Below are 23,637 nucleotides of genomic sequence, written 5' to 3'. Positions count from 1 at the left end.
CTAGCCCATGGAGCTACTAAAGTATCCATGCCCGTGCAAGATCCCCCTGCTCCCGCCTTTGATGGGATTGCCAGTAGTGATAAGATGGTCAGCAAGCTAAAGCCACCTTGGAGAAGACCTGTTCCTTTCCTAGCGGGCTGGAGCTCCAGATCTGGGGAAGAAGGATTGTTGGATAGGATCGTATGTGAGTATTGTGTGTTCAAGTGTGTATTTGTGTATTGTCCGGCTCTAGGAAGACCTGGACAAGTCAGCTTGGAAATTCATCAGACGTGGAAGACACACAAGCCAAGACCTGACTGCAGAGAGTCAATTTGATTCCAGGCTTTAGTTCTCCACTGTGGCCTCTCTTCCCCACCTTTTTACTAGTCTCAGGGGCAGAAGAGGAAGGGGGCGTGGCCAAGCTCGTGAGAGTTTTCTTACTTTGACTCTCTCAGATCGTGCTGGGGATCCTGAAGCTCGAACACAGGGGGAAACAGGTAAAACCATTTTGATCTTTTCTCTCGCTCTCCACAAATAAATACGCGGTGGCCTCTGTGTGCTGGCCACGGAAGGGAACCTGCTGTGTTTTTTCATCTACTTTACAATAGGCACAGACAGACCTCATCTCCAACCCCCCAACCCCTATCCCTCAGCCCCCACCCCCACCCCCTATTCCCCATCCCTGTCTTTCAGCGTTCCCTTTCCGGGCTTTCTGGGTCCTCTGAGGTAGAAGCTGTTGAGTGCCAGGGAGGAAATGATGGAACCAGGACGCTAACCTCGAGGCTCTCAGAAGGTGAGCGGATCATGGGTCTGACTGTATGGCCCTGTTCTATGCCTCTGGACTTAATGACTGTTGCTGCTGCATCCCACTCTACCTCCTCATCCATCCACCCCCAGGCTCAGGTCCCCGCTTCTCATGCTGTATCGGGAGGGTAGGTAGGCAGCTTCACTCTGGAACCACCTGCTTCCTGCTCTGCTAAGGATGCGGCTGGAGGCCCTACGGGACAAGCTTGGTGGTCCGCTGGCACCTGCAGGCTGATTGTTGCTACAACCTTTGCTGTAACAACTCCCACCCCCACCCCCCACCCCCAGCTTGTCAAAGTGTCGGAAAAGATTAAAATAGATCTCACGGCCAAAGAAGCATGGCCACTGCCTAAGTTCATCAGACAGCTTGAAAAGTCCCTAGGTAAAGCCTCCGGTTGAACTCAGCTTTTCCCAAGTGTCTGTTGACCTTGAAGATGTCTCCATGCGCTGCATTCCCTGATCCTGGAAACTAAGATCAGCTCTACCTCAGAGGATCTGCCCCAGCCTCTGCCAGGCCAACCCCCTCAATAGAGGCAGAACCCAGCCCAGCTCTCTCAGCAGCTGAACTAGCTTTCCCCACATGGCCCTGATCACCCAACAGTGCTTACTACCTGTGCCCTGTGGCCGTGGAGATAGATATCTGGAGAGGAGGAGGTGCTAATACTGTGCAAGCTATGGGAAACTTTGGTAGGGTGGGTGTAAGGGAAGGGACACAGCTCTGCTCTGACACCGGAGACACACTCTGTTGGCACATCCTGCAAGATCCCTGGGGACTGACACAGAGATCACAGCTACGTGAACAGAGTTAAATTTAACTCTACATAAAGTGTGGGATGGTGGAGGCCAAGCTCAGTGGGGAGAGAGATACTGGGTATCCGTTGTAAATTCCCTTAAATGCACAGTTAAGTTCTGTCAGGCTAGTGTTATAAAGTACTACTTACTCAGTACCTACTTACAATGGCTTGGGAAGCCAGAGTAGCTTCAAGCTTGTAGTCACAGATCCAGGCTCCCAAATTCTGGGACTTTTAGGTGTACACCACCATGACTGGTCCTATGTATTGCTTCTAAAGCAAGACATTCCCCATGACAATCTGGCTTCTTCCTTTTGGTCAGACCGTGGGTGATCAGACAATGGGAGGTTCTCCCCCTCTCCCCACAATCCTCTGGTAGCAACTGGCTGATGTTAGAAAAGGGATCCCTTGTTCCCTATCAGCACCTGGGGCTCAGGAGGGGTTTGTGCAGACCACTCTCTGTTTCTAAGGCTTTCTAACTTCCTCCAGGTGTTCTGCTTATGTCATACTTCAATATGAGTTTAGTTTTACTTTTTGGTATAGTATTATGGATGGAATCTAGGTCCTTTGCTTGCTAGGCAGGGGCTCTACCACTGAGCCAAGCCCCCAGCTCCTCACTGGGGGATTCTAGGTAGGGGTTCTAGTGCTGAACCCAGCCCCCATTGCCTCCATGGGTGATTCCTGTATCACAGAGATATACCCCCAACCCTCTTTTTATTTTTGTTTTGAGACAAGCATTTTGTTACTTTGACTTGGGCCTGAACTTGCTTTGTAGCCAAGCTGACCTTGGACTTGCAATTGTGTTGCATCAGCCTCTGGAGCACCTGGAATTCCAAGCCGAACTGCCAGGCCTCGATCAGGTTTGTTTCAATGTGATTCCCCTCACTGCCACCCTACCACGCCCCAAGTCTTTCCACTCACTCGGTCTGACTCTATGTATAACTTTGCAATGGTACCCTTCTACCTGAGTCTGGCATTTGAGGCATATAACTGGCAGCACAGAGCCTGAGAGAACAGTTTTAAGAGTTATGAAAGCCATCAAGGTGGCTCAGGGGTTGAATATGCTTGCTGCACAAGCCTGGTCATTCCAGTTGGATTCCTGGGACCCACTTAAAGGTGGAAGGAAAGAGTCAGCTCCACAGAGCTCTCCACAGAGTTGTCCTCTGGCGTCTACACATGCACTTCGGCCTGCACGTGCCTCATACATCAGCTCTGCACTCACCCACATACCAATAATATAAAATAAAAATTTTAAAACATATAAATGGACGGGAGAGAGAGACAGAGGAGAGAAAGCCTGCTTGAAGAAGTACAGTGTACCCAGAAGAGGCTCTATGAGCACCCCAAACCCACATCTCTATCCCATAACCAGGTAGCTACCCCCCAAACTGGAAAAAGGAGCCAGAGTTGAGTGGACAAAGGACAAGCAACAAGATGGTTCAAAGGCAAATTCCTTCTGTTGTTGTGGCTGTTGCTGAAACAGGGTGTCAGAATGCAGCCTACGCTGGCCTCAGACTCCCAGCAATCCTCCTGCCTCAACTTCCCAAATTCCGGAGCTTACAGTCACACACCAACACAACCAGTTTTGCAGACTAACTCTTCTTTTCTTAGATCTCACCCAGACAAGCCATCATGTGTGTCCCCTGCCCGTGGCTCCTCCTGATCCTTGGTAAGTGCTGAGGCCCAGGCTGGGTTTGCAGATAACAGCGGGTGCAGAGAGGGGATGGGCCTAGGGCATCGGAGGGGAACCACAGGGAGGCAGTGTGAAGAGAGAAGGACACTCTGTGCTCCTGCCCCACCGCGTTTCCCCAGTGTCTCCCTCTCCTACTCCTAGTGGAAGTCCCCATCCCCCAGTAACAGCTTCTGACCAGATTTGTGCCTTTAGGACATGTGGCTTCCTTCCGCTCAGCAACTGGATGGTCTGTTGAACATCCCCAAACCCTCTTTGCCTGGGAGGGAGCCTGCATCCAGATTCCTTGCAAGTACAAAGTACCAAAGCCTAGGTCGCGTTTGGACAGCATCCTCCTTTTTCAGAACTATACGTTTGACAACACCACCAGGGATTTCACAGGAAAGGTCCTCTATAACAACACGAAGGCGAGCATAGAGACTGAGCTGTACTTTTCTCAGCAAGACAGAGTAACATTTCTGGGAAACAGATCGAACAATTGTACCCTGAAAATCGACCCGATACATGCCAATGACAGTGGGAAGCTGGGCTTGAGGTTGATCTCAGGGACTGACAAATGGATGGAGCACATTCACCTCAACGTCTCTGGTAAGGCATGGGAAGGCAGCTGACTGTTCTAGCAGTGGCAAAGAGGGATGGGGAAGTGCGGTGTTACCTGATCAGAGTTAGGGTCTCAAACCCTGGAAGAAACAGCTGAGGTGCCTAGTTAAAATATCAAAGAGGGCCCTGCCTCAGGTTCTCCCAGCATTCCTCAGTCCCTACCTGGTACAGAGAGAGTGGTTGACACCTGTTCCCCCCCACCCCCCATCTCTAACCCAACTCTCCAGCCCAAGGGCTGGGCTGCCCCCCATGTCTGCCTCTCCTCCCCCTCCCCCTTCCCTATATAATCCAGCCATCTGGGTAGCCTGCCCCCTCTCTTACCTTTTGCCTTCTTTCCTGGCTGCTACACCTGGTTCCCTTCTCTCCCCTCTTCCTGCCCCTCCTAACCTGGTTCAGGATCATATCCACTCTGGACTCGACTCTCTTCTTTTAAGCTAGGAGAATTAAAGGAATTCTTTTAGGCTAGACGAGGATTGCACGGGGCTCAGAGGTGACCCACAACAGCAGCCAGGGGCCTCTGCCCTAGATAGTATCACCGGTCCACACTGAGCTGTCTGTGCTGGGCCTCTTGACATCTTGGTCTAGTGTGGTGGAGATTTGAGCACTGGGCCTCAGGATCACCCCACTAAAGCAATGTTGTGCTTGGCTGACTCTTAAGTCTGAGGCTGTCAGACACGAGCACGTCACCAATGATTAGCAGTACACGGAGAATTAAACCAATCGATCAAATCAGATCACCCTGGGTGATTCTGAGGTCATTTAGAAATGTAATAGAAGAAGGAAGTGAGAAACCAAGTCAGTGTTAGATACACTCTCCCAGCAGGCTTTGTGTTCCCAAGGCCTTTCAGAGTAGTCAAACTGAACAAAAAGCTAACGATAGTCTTGCAAGGGCTTCCTCTGGGGTGCCACGGGGCAGGATGCCTGAAGCCAGGGGTGAAAGGCCTGTCTGTGTCCCATCCCCAGCAAGCAGGCCTCTCTCTTCTTTCCCCCTAGAGAGACCGTTCCAACCTTACATCCAGCTGCCATCGGAAATCCGGGAATCCCAAAGGGTTTCTCTGACCTGTGGACTGAATTTCACCTGCTTTGGGTATGACATCAGCCTTCGGTGGTCTCTGGACGGGTCCGAGGTCAGCCCTGTCACCTCTTCCATCACCTCCTCCGTTGAGAACGTCTATACAGAGAGCAAGCTCACCTTCCAGCCAAAGTGGACAGACCACGGAAAGAGCATGATGTGCCAAGTCTGGCACTTCTCCCAAGTGCTCTCTGAGAGGACAGTGCGTCTGGATGTTAAGTGTGAGTCTCTGGGTGGGAAGGACGCCACCTGTCACCTTCTTCCTAAATCCTGTCGAGTTGCACCAAGGGTGGGAAAAGCCTGTGTCAGCTGTCGGTCACCTGTTTCTGGGGGTGGCTCAGGCTCTCCATACAGTCTTTTCTGTCAGTCCTAGTCTCAAGACACATTCGTTTTAGCCTTTGCCTTGACCTGAACCTCATTCGGCAACCTAGTGAAGTGGCCTGGAATTGGGCACTCAGGAGGGCAAGGCTACAGAGTAAAACACACTGTCTCAAAAACAAAAGGGCTGGAGATGTACTTCAGCAGTATGGTGCTTACTCAGCACTTCTGAGACCCTGGGCTAATCTCCAGCACCAACCACCCAACCAGTCAATCTGAAGCCACAGCACACTTTGAAGATCACCTCCTTAGGGTTCATTGTTCTCCAAACATGTAAGTTTTTACCTCATTATTTTATGCTTCATTCATTCATTCATCCATTCATTCATTCACTCATTCATTCATTGAATGAATATTTACTGTGGGGCCTGGCATGGTGGAACATACTTTTAAACCCAGCATTCACCAGGCAGAAGTAGGTGGAGCTCTGTGAATTTGAGGCTAGCCTGGTCTGCATAGTGAGATCTAAGCCAATCAGACACTACCTTAAAACAAACAAACAAACAAACAAACAAACAGCCAAGCCTGTGCACTGATTCGGTGCCGGTCTTGTCTTGAATGCCGGTGTAGGCTGAGAACACAGCACTGAGTTAGGTTCTGCCTGTGCGGAGTAACAGTTGCAATGGAGGAAACGCGTAAGAAACATGAATCAAGAAACACAAAGCAGAATTGCTGGGAGGAGATATGTGCATTAAGGAAAAAAAGAGGGCCGGGTAGCTAACTCTTGAGCTTGCCTAGCCAGCCCGATAAAACTCCTTTGAATTTCTTTTACGCTTAGCACTCCGTGATACTACGCCGTTTATTAACTTTTAAAAGATTTTTAAGTTTTTATTTGTATGCGTACGAGTGTTTTGCCTGATTGTATGTCTGTGCACTGACCACAAGAATGGTGTTTGTGGAGGCCAGAAGAGGGTGTTGGATGCCCTGGAACTGGAGTTACAGACAGTTGTGATCCTCTCTGTGGGTGCTGGCAACCTGAGTCTTCTGGAAGAGCAACCAGTGCTCTTAACTGCTGAGCCATCTCTCCAGTCCCATAATATTTTTTTTTAAAGTACTTAGGAGAGATGGTTCCATGGTTTAGAGCACCTACTGCTCTTGCAGAGGACCTGAGTTCAAATCCTAGCACCCACACCAGGCAGCAGACGAGAACTCTGTCTCTGCAGGATCTGAGTCCCTCTGACACAGATACACACGATGAAAGGAAAACAAACTTTTTTTTAAAAAAGTACTCGCCTTATAAGAATAGGGACTTGATTTTGAACCCCAGAGCTCACATTTTAAAAGCTGAATGTAAGCAGGGTATGGTGGTGCAGGACTTTAATCCCAGGACTCAGGAGGCAGAGGCAGGTGGATCTCTGAGTATGAGGCCAACCTGGTCTATAGAGCGAGTTCTGGGACAGCCTGGGCTACACTAAGAAACACTGTCTGGAAGAACAAAAGGTCAACAAAAGACTTGAGTGTGGTAGCCTTTGCTTGTCTCAGCTGTGGGGAGGATCCTTGGGACTTGCTGGCCAACGAGTCTGGTATAATTGAGCTCTAGGTCAGTGAGAGACCCGGTTTCAAAAAATGAAAAAACAAGGGGTTGGGGATTTAGCTCAGCGGTAGAGTGCTTGCCTAGCAAGTGCAAGGCCCTGGGTTTGGTCCTCAGCTCCGAAAAAAAGAAAAAAAAAATGAAAAAACAAGATGGATGGTTTCTGAAACACAACACCCACAGTTTCCCTCCAACCATATCCACTTGTGCATGTGCATGAACACACAAATACCTCAAAAAAAAAAAAAGGTAAAAAGAAAGGGGGTTAGGAGGCTGGTGATGGTTAGAGGCTTGTGTGAGGAAGGTGCAGACCTCAGCTGCCGTGAGGGACTAGAACAGGCAGATCCTAAGATCTTAAGAAGAAGGACCAAGTGCAAAGGTCCTGAGGTGAAGCAGTGTACCCATGGCAGAGGCCGAGGACCCGAGAGGAGTGTGGGTCAAGCCTGAGCCTTTCGAGGTAAGAGCGGAAGAAGTATAGAAGGGAGGCCACTGGTCTCCTGGGCTGTACAAGCCCAATGGATAGCTTCAGTGCCAATCTCTGCCGGCAGAGACAATGTGGTCAGGGAACGGACGACTGGGAGCAGGCAGACGGGTGAGGAGCTTGGACAATCACCTGGGTGGACTAAGGAATCACAGATGTGTGCACTGCTATTGTCAGGAAAAAAGTGCAGCCACCAAGCATTCCCTGTCCTCTCTGCAACTGCTTCTCTGTCCCTGCAGACACCCCAAAACTGCAGATCACGGTCAATCCCACAGAGGTCAAGGAGGGCAACTCTGTGACCATGACATGTCAGGTTAACAGCAGCAACCCGAGTCTCAGTACCAAGAAGGTATCCTGGTTCAAGGATGGGAGCTTCCTGAAGGAACAACAGGAACAGGAGGAGCTAACTCTGCATTCAGTGACCAAGGACATGAGAGGGAAATACCAGTGCCGGGCTTCCAACAACATAGGCCAAGGACAGTCCAAAGAAGTGGCACTCACGGTGCTCTGTGAGTTCCCGTGAAGCTGGTGAGGGAGGTATGGAGTTAGCAGGGCCCTCAAGAGATAGCAGAGGCTCAGGTGCCCACGGGACAGGCTCCCCTCACCTGTCCCGTGGCTGCCATACGTTCTTTCAGATCCTCCGGAACCCTCCAAGGTTCACATCTATCCCTCACCGGCTGAAGAGGGACAGTCAGTAGAGCTGATCTGCGACTCACTGGCCAGTCCAAGAGCAACAAACTACACCTGGTATCACAATGGGGAAATGGTACCCGGAGCCAGCCATGAGAAGCTCCAGATCTCTAATGTCTCCTTGTGGCATGCTGGGAAATACTCTTGCTTGGCAGAGAACCGTCTGGGTTGTGGAAAGATAGAACAGGAAGCTGAGCTGGATGTCCACTGTGAGCAGCCGACTGACTTCTTGATTTTGGAGGAAAGGGGGAAATGGAGAAGGAAGGCAAATAGGGTGTAGGGGTGAGGGGTTGTGGGAGTAAGGAGGTGTAGTGGGTGTTGGAGGTAGGGTGAGGGGGTATTCAATGTAGAGGGTGTTGGGTTTGGGGGTACAGGGGGTATTGGGTGTGGGGGTGAGGGGTGTAGGGTATAGAGGTGTTGGGTGTGGGGTGTAGGGGTGTTGGGGTGGGGATGGAGGGGGTGTCTGTTGTGGAGGTATGAAGGTGTTGGAAAGACAAGCAAACAGGCTCCTGGTGCTTCACCGCTGCCTTCTAGACACTGACCGAGAGCCTCAGCTTACGGTAGTTACTTAGTAGATGTTTGTTGAATGGCTTTCACCAGCCTGGTGGCCCAGATCTGTCATCCCAGCTACTGGGGAAGCTGAGACTAAAGGATCACAAATGTGAGGCCTGCCTGGGCTGCAGAGAAACTTCAAGGCCAGCTTAGGCAACTTAGTAAACCTGGCTCAAAAGTAGAAAGTGGACCAGAGATGTAGCTCAATGACAGAATACTATCCTACAATGTTCCAATAAGAGACTGGGAGCGTAGCTCAGCAACCAAACATTAGTCTAGAATCCCCAGTGAGGGGCTGGGGGCGTGGCTCAGTGGTAGAGCCCCTGCCTAGAATCCCCCAGTGAGGGACTGGGGGCGTGGCTCAGTATAGGATACTTAGCATACATGAAGCTCTGGATTCAATCCCCAACTGCATAAAAGAAACAAATGTAGCAACACTTACACAAACGCTCTCAGCCCTGAAGGTACAAAGGCAGGAGGATCATAAATTCAAGGTCATCTTGGCTCTGTAACAAGTTCAAGGCCTACCTGGGCTATGTGAGACCCTGCCTACTACTAGGATTACCCAGTCAGGGGCATGGAGACATAGCATTAGTAGGCAACGGGCAAGGCCCTGAAGAAGTCCTGAGCGATCTGAGAGCCAGAGGGACTGTGTCATCCTTCTGCCCCACTGTTTGGCATTCCTTAGCACTTCACAGCTTGCTTTGGAGCTGCTTCCAAGACACAGACTTGTTTGTCGGGCACCTAATGGCTTGAATACAGACAGGGTCCTCCCACCCCCCCCCATATTCTGAATGTCTGGACATCTGGACAGCAGTAGCTAAGTCTCATGCCACTCTAAGGGTATCCTTTGGGAGGATTCTGGAAGGCTAGGCGCCCAACTTGATGGGGGCCTACAAGTCACAGTCACACAGCTTTAACCGGCATGGGCTCTGGCAGTGTGCCTCACAGCTGCAAGAGGGAGTAGGAGAGGACTGATTCAGGGACAGTGTGAAAAGGCTCTGTGAGAAACAGTCTTGCGACTGGCCCAGGGTGGTTCAAGTCAGCCATTTCAGCTATTCAGGGGGCTCAGGGGGGGATAGTCACAAGTTCAAGGCCGACCTGTGCAAGTTTACAAAACCCTGACTCAAAAATAAAAGGTTAAAAAGAAAAACAGGTTAGGGGTAGTGTAGTGGTACGGGGCAAGAGCATGGGTGTGACTTCTGGTGCTTGCAGAGGGAAAGAAAAGTAACCATTCTTCAATCACCTCTCCGTTTTACCCTAAGATGTTCCCAAGGCGGTAACCACAGTGATTCAAAGCGTCACACCAATTCGGGAAGGAGACAGCGTGACCCTAGACTGTAGATACAACTCCAGCAATCCAGAGGTCACCAAGTATGAATGGAGTCCTCAAGGTTCTGGGAGCGAGGTCACACCTGGAGTGCTAAGGATTCAGAAAGCGACATGGGATTCCCCGCCCATCAAATGTGCTGCCTGTAACTACAAGTGCTCGTGGTCCTTCCCTGTCAGCCTGAATGTCCACTGTGAGTGACAGGGATGTCCAGTAGGTGGTCACATTGAGATATGTGGATGGGAGAGTGAGGGAATGGGGACCTGGACCACAGGCCACAAGAGAGGATTGAGGGAGGACACATAGGGCTCCGGGCCAAGGAGATGGGAAGTCCTAATGAGGGAAACAGGAAGCTTTGGGGACATCAAGGTAGGAAGAGAGCCAAAACATCACCTGAGGCTGTGGCCCTGCAGATGCCCCCAGAGCCGTGAAGATACTGAAGGTGAGCCCCGCATCGGAGATCCACGCTGGGCAGCATGTCCTCCTCCAATGTGACTTCTCAGGGAGCTTCCCCACAGAGGTCCGCTTCTTCTGGAAGAAGAATGGGAATCTCGTGCAGGAAGGGAGAGACCTGAACTTCAGCTCCATCTCTCCAGAAGATTCTGGAAATTATAACTGCATGGTCAGAAACTCCATCGGAGAGACCTCGTCACAGGCCTGGAGCCTGCAAGTGCTGTGTGAGTGGCAGACTTGGGGACTAGACGTGAAGATGGTGAGGTGACCCGCTGCCCTGGCCTGACTTGGGTTCTCCTTTACAGATGCTCCTCGGAGGCTGCGTGTGTCCATCAGCCCTGGGGACAGCGTGATGGAGGGGAAGAAGGCCACCTTGTCCTGTGAGAGTGATGCCCACCCGCCCGTCTTCAAGTATATCTGGTTTGACGCCAATGACCAAGACCTCCACTTCTCGGGCCAGAAACTGAGGCTGGAACCCCTGAGAGTTCAACACACGGGTTCCTACCGCTGCCAAGGGATCAACGAGCTAGGCACGGGAAAGTCACCACCCAGCACCCTCACGGTTTACTGTAAGTGCCCCCTGCCATCTTTCCTTGGGTTCCTCTCCTGTCCCGGGAGCTGCAGTCCACTCCCTCTTCCTTCTCCTGTGTCCAGCCCAGGCACACCCTGTGACCAGTAGCTCCTGAGTGGAAAGTCCCCCATCACCCAGTCCTGCTGTACGGACCTGTCTTCCTCCACACGACAATCTTGCCCTTGGTGGATAAGACCCTTAGTTCTTTTCTTTTTGATTTTTTTGTTTTTGTTTGTTTTTCAAGGCAAGGTTTCTCTGTGCAGTCCTGACTATCCCAGAACTTGCTCTGTAGACCAGGCTTCCCCGGAACTCACAGAGATCTGCCTGCCTCTGCCTCCCAAGTTCTGGGTCTAAAGAGATTTGCCACCACCACCAGCTAAGATCCTTATTTCTTATCTCTTGATATTTTAGTGTTTTAAACAAGATAATACAAGTATGTGTTTGTTTTTTTTGTTGTTGTTATTGTTTTTTTGGTTGTTGTTGGTTTTTTTTTTTTTTTAATGTTCTCAAGCACAAAAAGGAAGCTGAAAAGGGCATTGAGAGGTCGGAGTGGCAGTATCGTGGGAAGGCCAGGGCCAGCCTGGGCTATGTAGAAAACAAAAAAAACAATCCTGTCTACAAAACCCACCTACACTCTTCTTATTTGTTTGAGATAAGGGTCTTGCTATGTAGCCCAGGTTGGCCTTGAACCCCAGGCTCAGCCTCCCCCGGGGATGTTGGGATGATAGATAGGCGTCACCATGGACAGTTTATGCCTTCCCTCTTTCAAATGACGGTAGCCCATCCCATATCCTTAGCACCCTCTTCAAGGTAGAGGGGTGCCAAAACCCTTGCGTGGGCACACCTGAAAGGACAAGATAGGGAGCTGGGTCTGCCTAGGCGCTCTTTAAGTTTTGACCATCTGATCAAATGGCTCTCGGGGCTGCATGGTAGCGACAAAGGGAGGGTGATGGGCCTTGCGTGAGAGCTTGCATGGTGGTGTCTTGCTAGAGGCGAAGATTTGTCTCTTCTCTCCTATCAGGGGTGGGGAGACAGGGACCGCTTCTCCATCCCCTACTATATCACTCTCCATATGTGGAGATCTGTAGGCAAGAAGGACCAGGCTTCACGAAGGGAGAAGGGCAGGATGTTCTCTGTCCGTCTTCACAAGGCAGAGTGGGCCTGTTTACCTTTCTTCACCAGACAGCCCAGAGACCATCGGCAAGCGGGTCGCCTTGGGACTAGGGTTCTGCCTGGCTATCTGCATCCTGGCCATCTGGGGGATGAAAATCCAGAAAAAGTGAGCCCTGTCTACTGCCCCCTCCTTCTTCCTGCACCCTCCCCACAGCCCAAAGCCTGCCAGGGTCATCCCCACCCCGCCCTCACCCCCCTCAACCCTTAGATGGAAGCACAACCGGAGCCAGCAGGGGCCTCAGGACAATTCCAGTGGCCAGAGCTTTTTTGTGAGGAACAAAAAGGTAAGACTGAAAGAACCAGAATTGGGGCCCATCTAAGGCCAGTGGGAGAGTTCCACCGCAAACCTCCAAGCACAAAGACCCCTCCCTTCCAGGGAGTAGTTAGTTCCCGGAGCAACTGCAAGCCAAACTGTCAAACAAAGCCACCTGTGACTCCCAGCTGACCTCCCCTTGACTCCCAACCATCCCCCCTGGAAAGTCCAGGACAGTCCACTGACCTCGAGTCAGCTTGGAGGCCACTTTACCCCATCAATAACACCCTGCCTAGTTACCGACTGTTTGAATTCTGCCCCAATTGTTTGCAACTCCCTGTCAGAGTCTGCTCGGGGTCGTCTCCCCTTGAAGTGGGAGGACCCCAACATGTCAGAATTAAACTCCTCTTGCTTTTGCATCCATCACTGTCTCCGTGAGTCTCATTCAAGAGGTCCCGGAAGAGGTTCAATTCGGACCTCACAAGACAAGAGGAAGATGAGACCCAGGGTAGCCCTAAAGACAACAGAAGAGAAACATGCACGAGGACACAGAGGCACCTGCAGCCTCAGTGTTGGAGAAGATGAGGCAGGGCCAATTTGAGGCCAGCCTGGCTTGTATAGTGCACTGTTAAGATTCTTTTGGGGAGGGGTTGGGGATTTAGCTCAGTGGTAGAGCGCTTGCCTAGCAAGCGCAAGGCCCTGGGTTCGGTCCCCAGCTCCGAAAAAAAGAAAAAAGAAAAAAAAATTCTTTTGGGGAAAAAAAAGCCTTCAGAGAATTGTTGGGGTCAAAGGCCAGGGGCAAGGCATGGGATCAGGGAAGAAAGACACAGCTTCAACCTTGCATCTTCCAGGCTAGAAGGACCCGTCTCACAGAAGGCCCCCAGTCCCAGGGATGCTACAATCTGGCGATGGATGACACCGTTAGTTATGCTGTCTTGCGCTTTCCAGAGAGTGACACGCACGGCGCTGGGTACAGTTTGGTAGCTGTAACTCCCGAGGGGCATGGGAGGAAAACCTTGTGTCCCAGTCTGCCCTCTTTGTGCCAGGCCTGTGCCAGGCCCCACTGTCCACTCATTCCCTCATTCTTGCTGCATGGTGAGGTAACAGGCCTCAGAAGGGACCCGTGTCTTTAACTCAGAAGCTGGTGTCCCGAGGCAGGCTGCATCGAGAGTTGACTGTGTTGTAGTACATTCGCACAGCCATTTTCACTAGCTGCTACTATGGTGCTGTGCACATAAGAGAAGAGATGTTTTCCCCTAAGGGGCTGGGGTTGCGGGAAAACTCACGGGTAGCCATCTCCTTTCTCTCAGAGGTGCAAGGAGCCCAGCAACACAGGGTCCTCCTCCAAACGACGATGACACAGTCACTTACTCGGTGCTACAGAAGCGGAATATGGTAAGAGGGCAGAGCTACGGAAAGTGGGGGGCCCTGGGGTCTCAATTGAGAGCCAGTCATGGGACACACATGACAGACAATGAAGTTGGGAAAACAGCAGCAGTCCTAAGTCTGTTTTCCATTGCTATACTTGACTGCCCAAGACCCCATGGTTTATAATGGAAAGAGATTTATTTTGGCTCATGGCTGGTTCTGGGAATCTAAGGCCAGGGAGCTGTATGTGGTGATAGGAGACCCCTGAGGCGACACAAAGTATTCACAACTGGGGCATATGTCACAGAGAACTCAAGTTCCTAAAACAGTCTCTGCCTTGATTATCTATTAATCTATCTATATAGTTACCTCCCATAGAGCCCACAGTTTATACATTTCCAACACATGAAACCCAGGGAACGGGCTGGAGAGATGGCTCAGTGGTTAAGAGCACTGACTGCTCTTCAGAGGACCTTAGTTCAATTCCCAGAAACCACCCGGTGATTCACAACCATCTGTAATGGGATCCGATGCCCGTTCTGGTGTGTCTGAGGACAGTGATGGTATATTCACATAAAATAAATAAAATTAAAAAAAAAAAGAAACCCAGGGGACACACTCACACCCCATAGTTGCTCAGGCAGAGGGCAAAAGTAGGAGCCTGGACAGGTACCTGAGTATCTAAGAGGCACAGCATAACCATTTGTAGACCAGATGACCCCATTTGGACAATGGAGACCCAGTGGGAGGGCTTGAAAGAGAACGGAGGGAGGCTGGTCACCACAAGGCCTGGCTTACCTTCACGTGTTTTGCAGGGTGACTATGAGAATGTGAGTCCAAACTGCCCCGAGGATGAGAGCATCCATTACTCAGAGCTGGTTCAGTTTGGGGCTGGGAAGCGGCCCCAGGCAAAGGAAGACGTAGACTATGTGACCCTCAAGCACTGAGGTGGGTAGTAGCTGCAGTGGCAGGTTCTGGAGCCTAAAGAAGACTACAACGTCTTCAGCTGCTGCGGCTCAGCTGCTAAGAGACAGGCAGCTCCCCACATGGTCATCTAAAAACCTGCGCATGCCCACACGGTCATCTAAAAACCTGCGCATGCCCACACGGTCATCTAAAAACCTGCGCCCGGCCAGACCTAGCGGCTGGCCCAACACTGTGTAGCACCTGTTTCTCCAACCCCAGGCACCACCGCCATCTTCTTCATTCCAAGCCTCCTCATCTGGACGACGTGTTCCTGCTGTGATCCGCTGGGACCCTCATTAACATTTCTTCTTCTCTGACCCCTTGATACTCCACCCCACTCATTAATCTTACTACCCACTTCCTGGCCCTGGGGAGAAATCCCCCAGGAAGTGCAGAAATATGGAAGCAAGAGGCACTGTCCCCAGCTGGTTTTTCTCCTACAAAGATGTCTCTGAGTAAGTCGAACCTTCTGTGGAGATCATGCCTTCCCTCAGGGGTACTGGACGCTGAGCAGACAGAACGGCATAGAAATATATATATATATATATTTTTTTTTTTTTCACTAAATGCTTCGTATTAAAAATGGCACGGCTGCCACACGAACTCTTTTGTGTTGGTGATTGGTGTGATTATACCGGAAACCTGGAGGTGGGAATGGCTTCTTGAAGCCTATAGGGAGTGGAAGAGACTCTGGGTAATCTCATGATCTAATCAGCTCATAGGGGCACCATTGTCTTGCGGTGTTGGTATTCAACTTAGGGCTTCACGAATGCCAGGCGTGACGGTTTGACCATGCTTGGCCTAGAGAGTGGCACTACTAGGAGGTGTGGCCCTGTTGGAGTAGGGTTGCCATTGTGGGCGTGGGCTTTAGCCAGTCTTTTCCTAGCAGCCTTCAGATGAAGAGGTAGAACTCTCAGTTCCTCCTGCATCATGCCTGCCTGGATGCTGCCATGCTCCTGCCTTGATAATGGACTGAACCTCTGAAACTGTAGGCCAGCCCCAATTAAATGTTGTCCTTATAAGAGTTGTCTTGGTCATGGCGTCTGTTCACAGCAGTAAAACCCTAAGTAAGACACGGAGTAAGTACTCTGGAGCCACATCTTCCTCACTTGAGGTAGGCAGATGCTCTGCCCCTCACTGGGGGATTCTACTTCTACTACTGAGCCATACTGAAGGCCTCCTATTTATTGTTGAAAGGAAAATTATACAGATTTAAGGTTTAAAAATATGAAGTTCAAAGAGTATGTTTCAAAATTCACAACCTCAGGACTAAACACTGTGAAAAGCAAGTCCAGGCAGCCCCGCCCTGCCGCTAGAACTAACAGACCAGAAAAGAAAAGGAATGCAGAACAGACCAGGAGTACCAGATCTGACTCACAGGCCACCTGGCAGGAAGAGATAAGCCTCCAGCCCCCGACATCCAGGACGCCCCAAACCTGCCAATGTGTGTAGCTATACCTTATTACCTCATCATGTGAAATAGCCAATCATATGTGAACATGTCTATGTGCCTCGTTTGAATCCACCAATCCCCGTAACTATGCATCTGCTTCTGTACGCCCGCTTCTGCTTCCCCAATCCCTATAAAAGCCCCATGCTGGAGCTGCTGGGCACGCAAGTCCTCCGAAGAGACTGTGTGCCCGCAGGTACCTGTGTTTTCCAATAAACCCTCTTGCTGATTGCATCCGAGTGGACTCGGCTCGGTCATTGGGCGCTTGGGACTCCTCCTGAGGGAAAGGTCCTCTCCGGGGGTCTTTCATTATGGGGGCTCGTCCGGGATTTGGAGACCCTCCGCCCAGAGATCACCGACCACCCACCGGGAGGTAAGCCGGCGGCGTTTGTCTTGTCTGTTGTGTCTTGTCCTGTGAACGATCAATCAATAGGCTCAGATCTGGGGACTATCTGGGCGGGCCAGAGAAGGAGCTGACGAGCTCGGACTTCTCCCCCGCAGCCCTGGAAGACGTTCCAAGGGTGGTTGGAGGAGAGGGAGATCCAGAACCGTGGCACCTCCGTCCGTTTTCGGAGGGATCCGCACCCTTGATGACTCCGTCTGAATTTTATTGGAGTAGAGGATCCAAGACCCTCGCTGACTCCGTCTGAATTTTTGGTTTCAGTTTGGTACCAAAGCCGCGCGGCGCGTCTGTTTGTTACTTGTTTGACTGTTGGAATTGTTTGTCTTCTTTGTGACCTGACTGTGGTTTTCTGGACGTGTTGGTGTCTGTTAGTGTCTTTTTGACTTTTGTTTCGTGTTTAATTTGGACTGACGACTGTGTTTAAAATCTTGGACTGACAATTGTGTTTGAACTGTTTGCTTTGTTCGTCGAAGAGTTTTACTTGGTCTCCCTAATGCTTAGTGAGTAAGGAACTTAATTGTGTGGACCCCGCTCTAGTGGCGGTGTATTGGTTGATAGCCAAAGTTAATTTTTAAAGCACAGTGTTTTATCTGTGCTTGTGCTCGCAGCCAGCTGTGATGAGCTGGGAAAGATTTAAATTTTGCTTGGGAGTAAGGAATCTTAAAGGCAGAGTTTCAGCCGGTCGTGGTGGCGCACACTGGTAGGATTTGCTGAAGGAGGCAGAGGCAGGAGGAACTATCTGAAAAGGCTGAGAGCGAGGTGGAAGAGGACTATAAGGAAAACAAGAACAAGAAAGAAATTTCTGACATTTGCTCACAGAAGGAGAGCGCTCATTAAGAGAAGTTCTTTAAGGAAGCCTCTCCCTGTAATTTAGGGCACAAGAAGTTTGCATTCATGGAATGTTTTCAGCCGGAACAAGACCCTTCTGGGTCTCCAGCAAGGTTTGACCCCTGCTGAGCCCTGCCCTTACATGTGGAAGCCTTTTGTTCCCAACTGGCAGTCTGGCCAGGTACTTCTCACCTGAGTCAGAATTAGGCTGGCCTTCCTGGTTATTTCCCTAATTTATTCAGGCCACATAGTCGGTCCTTTGTTTCCGAAGTCTCAACCAGGTTTCCCCACTGTGCTTGACCAACACCTGCTAAGTGCTGTCCTTATTCCAAGGGAGGAGTCAGTCTCCAGCATTAAATTACTTTTCTCATTGATCATCATTAACATGGAGAGTGCCTTTGATCCTATTCCCACAGCAGCCAGTTCCTGCCCCTATGGTCAAAATGCCCCAGGTTGGGGGACAAAAAGAGCCCCTAAAATAGTTTCAAAGAATCTACAACAAACTGTAAATAATTTTGTTTTCTTTTGCCAGTCAAGATTTAGAATTTAGGCTTTGGCGGTGGCCAAGGTCAGGATTAATGTTTTCTTTTCCATGGGCCTTTTAAACCCAGTGAGACGTTTGGTAAAGGGCTGCTACTGAGGTCCTGATAGCCCCAGGTGAACTGGTTACAATTCTTTTGTCAGCCACCTGGCATCTAGCAACCAGGTTCTAACCATCTCTCCATCCTTTTGTTATTAGTTGTTACTAAAAGCCTAGTGTCATTTGGAGGCTGGTTCTCTTGAGAGGCAAAGCCACAGAGCTGACACTGAAGAGATACTCCTTGAGGGAAAATCTAAGCTTGTGCTTATTTGTACAATGGCCTTTTCGTTCCAAGAAAGGCCTCCTGGTTTAGCTGTGTGACTAAATGCTGTTTGCCCTCTTCGGTAGACCTCTATTCTCAAGATTCTCTTGTTTTCTCACCATCCCATTTGAGATGCTTGTTAGTAACTGTTACAGGTCTTCTTTACCACTGAGGAAAGACGGAATCCTACTGGAGGCCAGAAAGAATGTTCCAGACATGGATAGAAGGCCCTCACTTCTGCCTACTCTCTTCAGACGCCTGAAGGTAGGGAGTGCTCCAGGTCTGCCGCCAGGCTCCAAGGGTGGGTCTCTGAGGGGCTGGAAAATGCCCCACCAATCTGGCTAAGATAAGGAAAGGATATGAGTAGAAAGTTACAGAAATTTGAAGGGCTAAGCTAAGTCGCTGAGAGTTAGTATAAGTTACAGAGAAAGTAAGGTTAAAAGAGAAAGAGGTAAAAAGAGCAGGAAGCTAGGGAAGAGAAGAGATAGAAAGTTAAGAAGAAGAAGTTAGAGAGCTAAAGAGAGATAAAAGATGAGAGAGGAACATATACTGGCCACAGTAGTTAGGGAACCTAGGAAGATAGTACCTGGCAACGGAAGAGAATCCCTGGCTAAAGATCAGCGTGCCTAATGCAAAGAAAAGGACACTGGGTCAGGGACTGCCCAAGAAGAACAAGAGGGGCCATTGGAGAGCTTCTTGGTCCTAGAATGCTGACTATGTACAGAGATAGAAGGGAAGCCCGCCCAGTTGTTTTGTGGATACAGGGACCCAATGCTCTGTGCTCCTATGCCCCCCAGTGGGCCAATATCCAAAGACCTTGAGTGCAAGGGGCTACTAGCAACGAACAATACTTATGGACTGCCCGAAGAACAGTGGACCTTGGCGTGGGCCGGGTAACCCACTAGTTCATGGTCATCCCTGACTGCCCCTATCCCTTGCTCATGAGAAAATTGCTCTCCAAAATGGCTTGCGTGGGCCAAAATGGCTGGGTGAGGCCATGTGTATGCATATCTACAGACTGTGTATGTGGAGCTTAGGACCTGTCTCAGTGCACCAGTACCTGATGCTGGGAGATGTGTGACTTAGTCCTGTTCTGCCTGGAACACATCACTCCTGCCAGCCGGGCACTAACAATTATCACCCAATCCAGGACTTAAACTGTGATAGAGTGGCTGATGTTTTAGAGTGTCCCAAAAGATGGGACCACTGGTCAGCTGCCATGGACTAGATTCTCCACCTGTTGGGGACAATCTGGTCACCTTGCTGCCCAATCTGGACCTGGAGCCACCACAGCATGAGTGTCAAGTACTGGCAGAAGCCCATGGGTGGAGGAAAGACCTCTGCGACTGGCTGATTGACCCCTGCTGAAAGCCGAGGACCTTGTCCACAGACGGGAACAGTTCTCTTCATGAATGAAGGTCAGAGACAAGTGGGTGCTGCCATGGTGGACGACACAATGTGATCTGGGATGGCTGAACCTCTACCCCCCCAGCACATCAGCGCTGCAAATGCCTTTACCATCTCTTGGATGCCTTGGTGAAGCCAACAACTGCAAGAGACGGCCTCAATAGTCATCAAGAAGATACTAGAAGAAATCTTCCCCCAGTCTGGAGTGCCCAAGGTAATCTGGTCAGACAACAGCCCTATTTTCGTTGCCAAGGTAAGCCAGGGTGTGGCCAAGTATTTAGAGGTCGATTGGAAATTACATTGTATCTACAGACCTCAAAGTTCAGGACAGGTAGAGTAAATAAATAAAACTCTAAAAGAGACCCTGAACAAATTGACCATGGAGACTGGCACAGACTGGGTGACTCTCCTTCCCTCTTGCTCTCTTCAGAGCAAGAAATATTCCTTCCAGATTCAGCTTTACCCCCTTTGAGATCTTATATGGGGCCTCAACTCCTCTGACTGTATTAGATGATGTTACTGAACCAACATGTCATAGTAATAATGATTTGTATGCCAGGCTAAAAGACCTACAGGTGATACAGAAAGAAATCTGCTCACAGCTGACAGCAGCCTATGCCCAGGAGACCCCTGAGACATCCCATCAGTTCTAGGTCGGAAACTGCAGCTACACTGAGCCCAGACACTCGAGCCTTGCTGGAAAGGACCATAACTGGTGCTGCTGACCACCCTGACAGCCGTCAATTCTCAGCCCTCACCAGCCGTGTACTAGCTGTTAGGGCTGAGAGCTGGGACCTAGAGGGAAATTCAGTCATGTTTGTCCTGGGTTCTATCAAGATAGGTGTGGGGATAGGCTTGATTTCCATTACAAATGATGTAACATTGCATATGTTAGTACTCCTAACACTTCTTGGGACTGTGCCTAAGGGATCACAATCTATATAAGTTTAGAAGTTCTAAAAGCTAGTCATGACCTTGGTGTGTAGGTTTAGATAGTGTCCAGATTGGAATCCTGTTGCTAAAGACTTAGTAAGACACAAAAAAGGAGTTGAGAATTACTTAGGGCTAAGGCTATCTAGGTGCTGCAAGGGCAGCACAAGGACATCTGCTGTTGCAATGCAAGGCTTATAGAGAATTCAGAACTGCCATTCAGGAGTAATTAAAGACTCCATGAATAAACTTAGAGAAAGGTTAGACAAAAGGCAGACAGAGAAGCGCATCAGGGATGGTTCGAGAGCTGGTTTAGTAGATCTCCTTGAATGACTACTCTGGTATTTTCCCTTATGGGACCCTTCTTAGTTTTGCTTCTGCTTCTGATTATAGGTCCATGTGTGTTAGAGAAACTAGTTAATAGGTTTGACTCCTACAAAAAGATAGAGACGCTCAACAAGGTTGGTTTGAGTCTTGGTTCACTCGGTCCCCCTGGATGACTACCCTACTCTCTGCTATATGGCTGGGCCATTACTAATAATTTTCTTGGTTTTAGTTTTTGGACACTGCGTGACAAACAGGTTAATTGCTTTTGTTAAAAATCGAGTGAGTGCTGTGCGGTTGATGGTTCTGAGACAACAGTACCAGTCAGTTAGGACAACTGGTGAGACCAAATACGAGACTTGATATCAAAATTCTAAGATTAGAATTACTTAGTAGAAGAAGAGGGGAATGAAAGGAAAATTATACAGATTTAATGTTTAAAAATATGAAGTTAAGGGGCTGGGGATTTAGCACAGTGGTAGAGCGCTTACCTAGGAAGCGCAAGGCCCTGGGTTCGGTCCCCAGCTCCGAAAAAAAGAACCAAAAAAAAAATATGAAGTTAAAAGAGTATGTTTCAAAATTCACAACCTCAGGACTAAACACTGTGAAAAGCAAGTCCAGGCAGCCCCGCCCTGCCGCTAGAACTAACAGACCAGAAAAGAAAAGGAATGCAGAACAGACCAGGAGTACCAGATCTGACTCACAGGCCACCTGGCAGGAAGAGATAAGCCTCCAGCCCCCGACATCCAGGACGCCCCAAACCTGCCAATGTGTGTAGCTATACCTTATTACCTCATCATGTGAAATAGCCAATCATATGTGAACATGTCTATGTGCCTCGTTTGAATCCACCAATCCCCGTAACTATGCATCTGCTTCTGTACGCCCGCTTCTGCTTCCCCAATCCCTATAAAAGCCCCATGCTGGAGCTGCTGGGCACGCAAGTCCTCCGAAGAGACTGTGTGCCCGCAGGTACCTGTGTTTTCCAATAAACCCTCTTGCTGATTGCATCCGAGTGGACTCGGCTCGGTCATTGGGCGCTTGGGACTCCTCCTGAGGGAAAGGTCCTCTCCAGGGGTCTTTCATTGTGAAACAGTATCTTAGTTCACTCTGCAGCTCAGGCAGGCCTTGAACTTAGAATCTCCTGTCGGAGCCTCCCAAGTAGCTGGATGATATGCCTGCGCCACGGGAGACGTTAGTTTTGTTTCTAGGAGAGCATAGTGGCCTGCAGCCGGGGCGAGTATTAGTGCACGTCCTGACTCTCCTGTTTACCCAGCTGAGTGATCTTGGCCAGAGCTTTCCGGACATGACTGAGCCTCGGTTTCTGCAAGATGGAGATGTTGTTATTCTCTTCCACATATGTGGCTCAAGGAAGTAAAGTTTAGTCTTCTATTCCGTGGGGGTAACACTGAGAAGCCAAGTGCAGGAGACAAAACTCCTAAAACCCTCAACCCCGGATTCCTATCGTTAGTTCAAAGCCAGCCTGGACTACACAGGAGAGACACAGTCTCAAAAACAACAAAGAAATAAGGGGAAGGGATTCGTTCTCCCAGCTGTCCTCAGCAGGGGACCTGCCAGGGTTCTTTTTACCACCCAAGACCACCTGGATCTCCCCAGTTTGCTCCAATGATTCAAGATCCCATTCACGGGTTCAGCCTAGGGAGCGGGGTATGCCTGACCAACCACAAAGGCAAGGACGGTGGGACTCCTGGCACCTAGGAGGGTCTCCTTCCTTCCCTTCCTCCCTTCTCATCTTTCCCCAGAGCCAGAGGGAGGTACCGATTCCCTCTTTGTCCCCAAATTGACCTCAGGTGAGCACCGCTAACTTCCCTGGAGGCCAGTGGGACCTTGAATGCTGTTTAAATGAAGGGCTGATGAGAAGGCTCTGTGATCAAAGGCGCCTGCCTCCAAATCCAACAACCTGAGTTCGATCCCCAGGCCCCACATAGTAGAAGGACAGAACTGACTCCCCCAAATGGTGTCTGCACACTTTGGCATGTATACACACACACACACACACACACACACACACACACACACACACACACACACACAAATGTAAAATAAATATTTTGGAGGCTGGAGAGGTGTCTCAGTAGTTAAGAATGCCTGATGCTTTCAGAGTGATTTCTCCAGGTATCCCCATTTTTTTTAACATCTATTTTTACACTAAAAAAACCACCCCGGGGCTGGAGAGATGGCTCAGTGGTTAAGAATGCTGACTGCTCTTCCAAAGTTACTGAGTTCAATTTCCAGCAACTACACGGTGACTCACAACCATCTGTAATGGGATCTGGCACCCTCTTCTGGTGTGTCTGAGGACAGCTACAGTGCACTCATAAATAAAATAAATAAATCTTTTTAAAAAAAAAACCATCCCACTGTTTAAAGGGGAAAAGGAAGGTTTTAGGGGCTTCTATACTCACGATGAAGTTAAGCAATATTCGACTACTAACTACTCATTCAGATTTAAGACAAGCATTTGGTGAATATCTACTCACACATCTTGGGGCTGGAAATTTGGCTCAATATGTAGAGCCACAGGCATGAATGCATGTGCCCTACGTCCAGCACTATATGAAGGGGGCATAGCATTGCTGCCAATAATCTTAGCATGGGAAAGGTAGTGTGTAGGACCAGAAGTTCAAGGTCGTCTTCCACTCCACAGCAAGCTTGAGACAAGCCTGGGCTGCTTGAGACTTCCTCTCAAGACACAAACACAACAACAACAATAAAACAAACCCTATGCCAGGCAGAGCCCGTTGTCAAGG

General features: G+C 49.8%; 1 protein-coding gene across 1 annotated transcript; it reads left to right on the top strand.

The window, feature by feature from the left end:
- Nucleotides 1–444: 444 nt before the first annotated feature.
- On the top strand, nt 445–15,283 carry Cd22 (CD22 molecule). The gene is given in 15 exon segments (NM_001107503.1): nt 445–772; nt 1,298–1,437; nt 3,186–3,243; nt 3,460–3,852; nt 4,858–5,157; nt 7,566–7,835; nt 7,962–8,225; nt 9,834–10,091; nt 10,312–10,575; nt 10,657–10,920; nt 12,105–12,201; nt 12,304–12,379; nt 13,200–13,318; nt 13,659–13,743; nt 14,532–15,283. Coding segments are annotated over 13 exon segments (2,559 nt in total). The 5' UTR covers nt 445–772; nt 1,298–1,437; nt 3,186–3,206; the 3' UTR covers nt 14,664–15,283.
- The last annotated feature ends 8,354 nt before the right edge of the window (nt 15,284–23,637 follow it).

Source organism: Rattus norvegicus, chromosome 1 (assembly GCF_021556685.1).
Source record: "Rattus norvegicus strain SHRSP/BbbUtx chromosome 1, alternate assembly SHRSP_T2T, whole genome shotgun sequence".
In the NCBI taxonomy this organism is placed as follows: Eukaryota; Metazoa; Chordata; class Mammalia; order Rodentia; family Muridae; genus Rattus; species Rattus norvegicus.
This window is presented reverse-complemented; position numbering and strand designations above follow the sequence as displayed.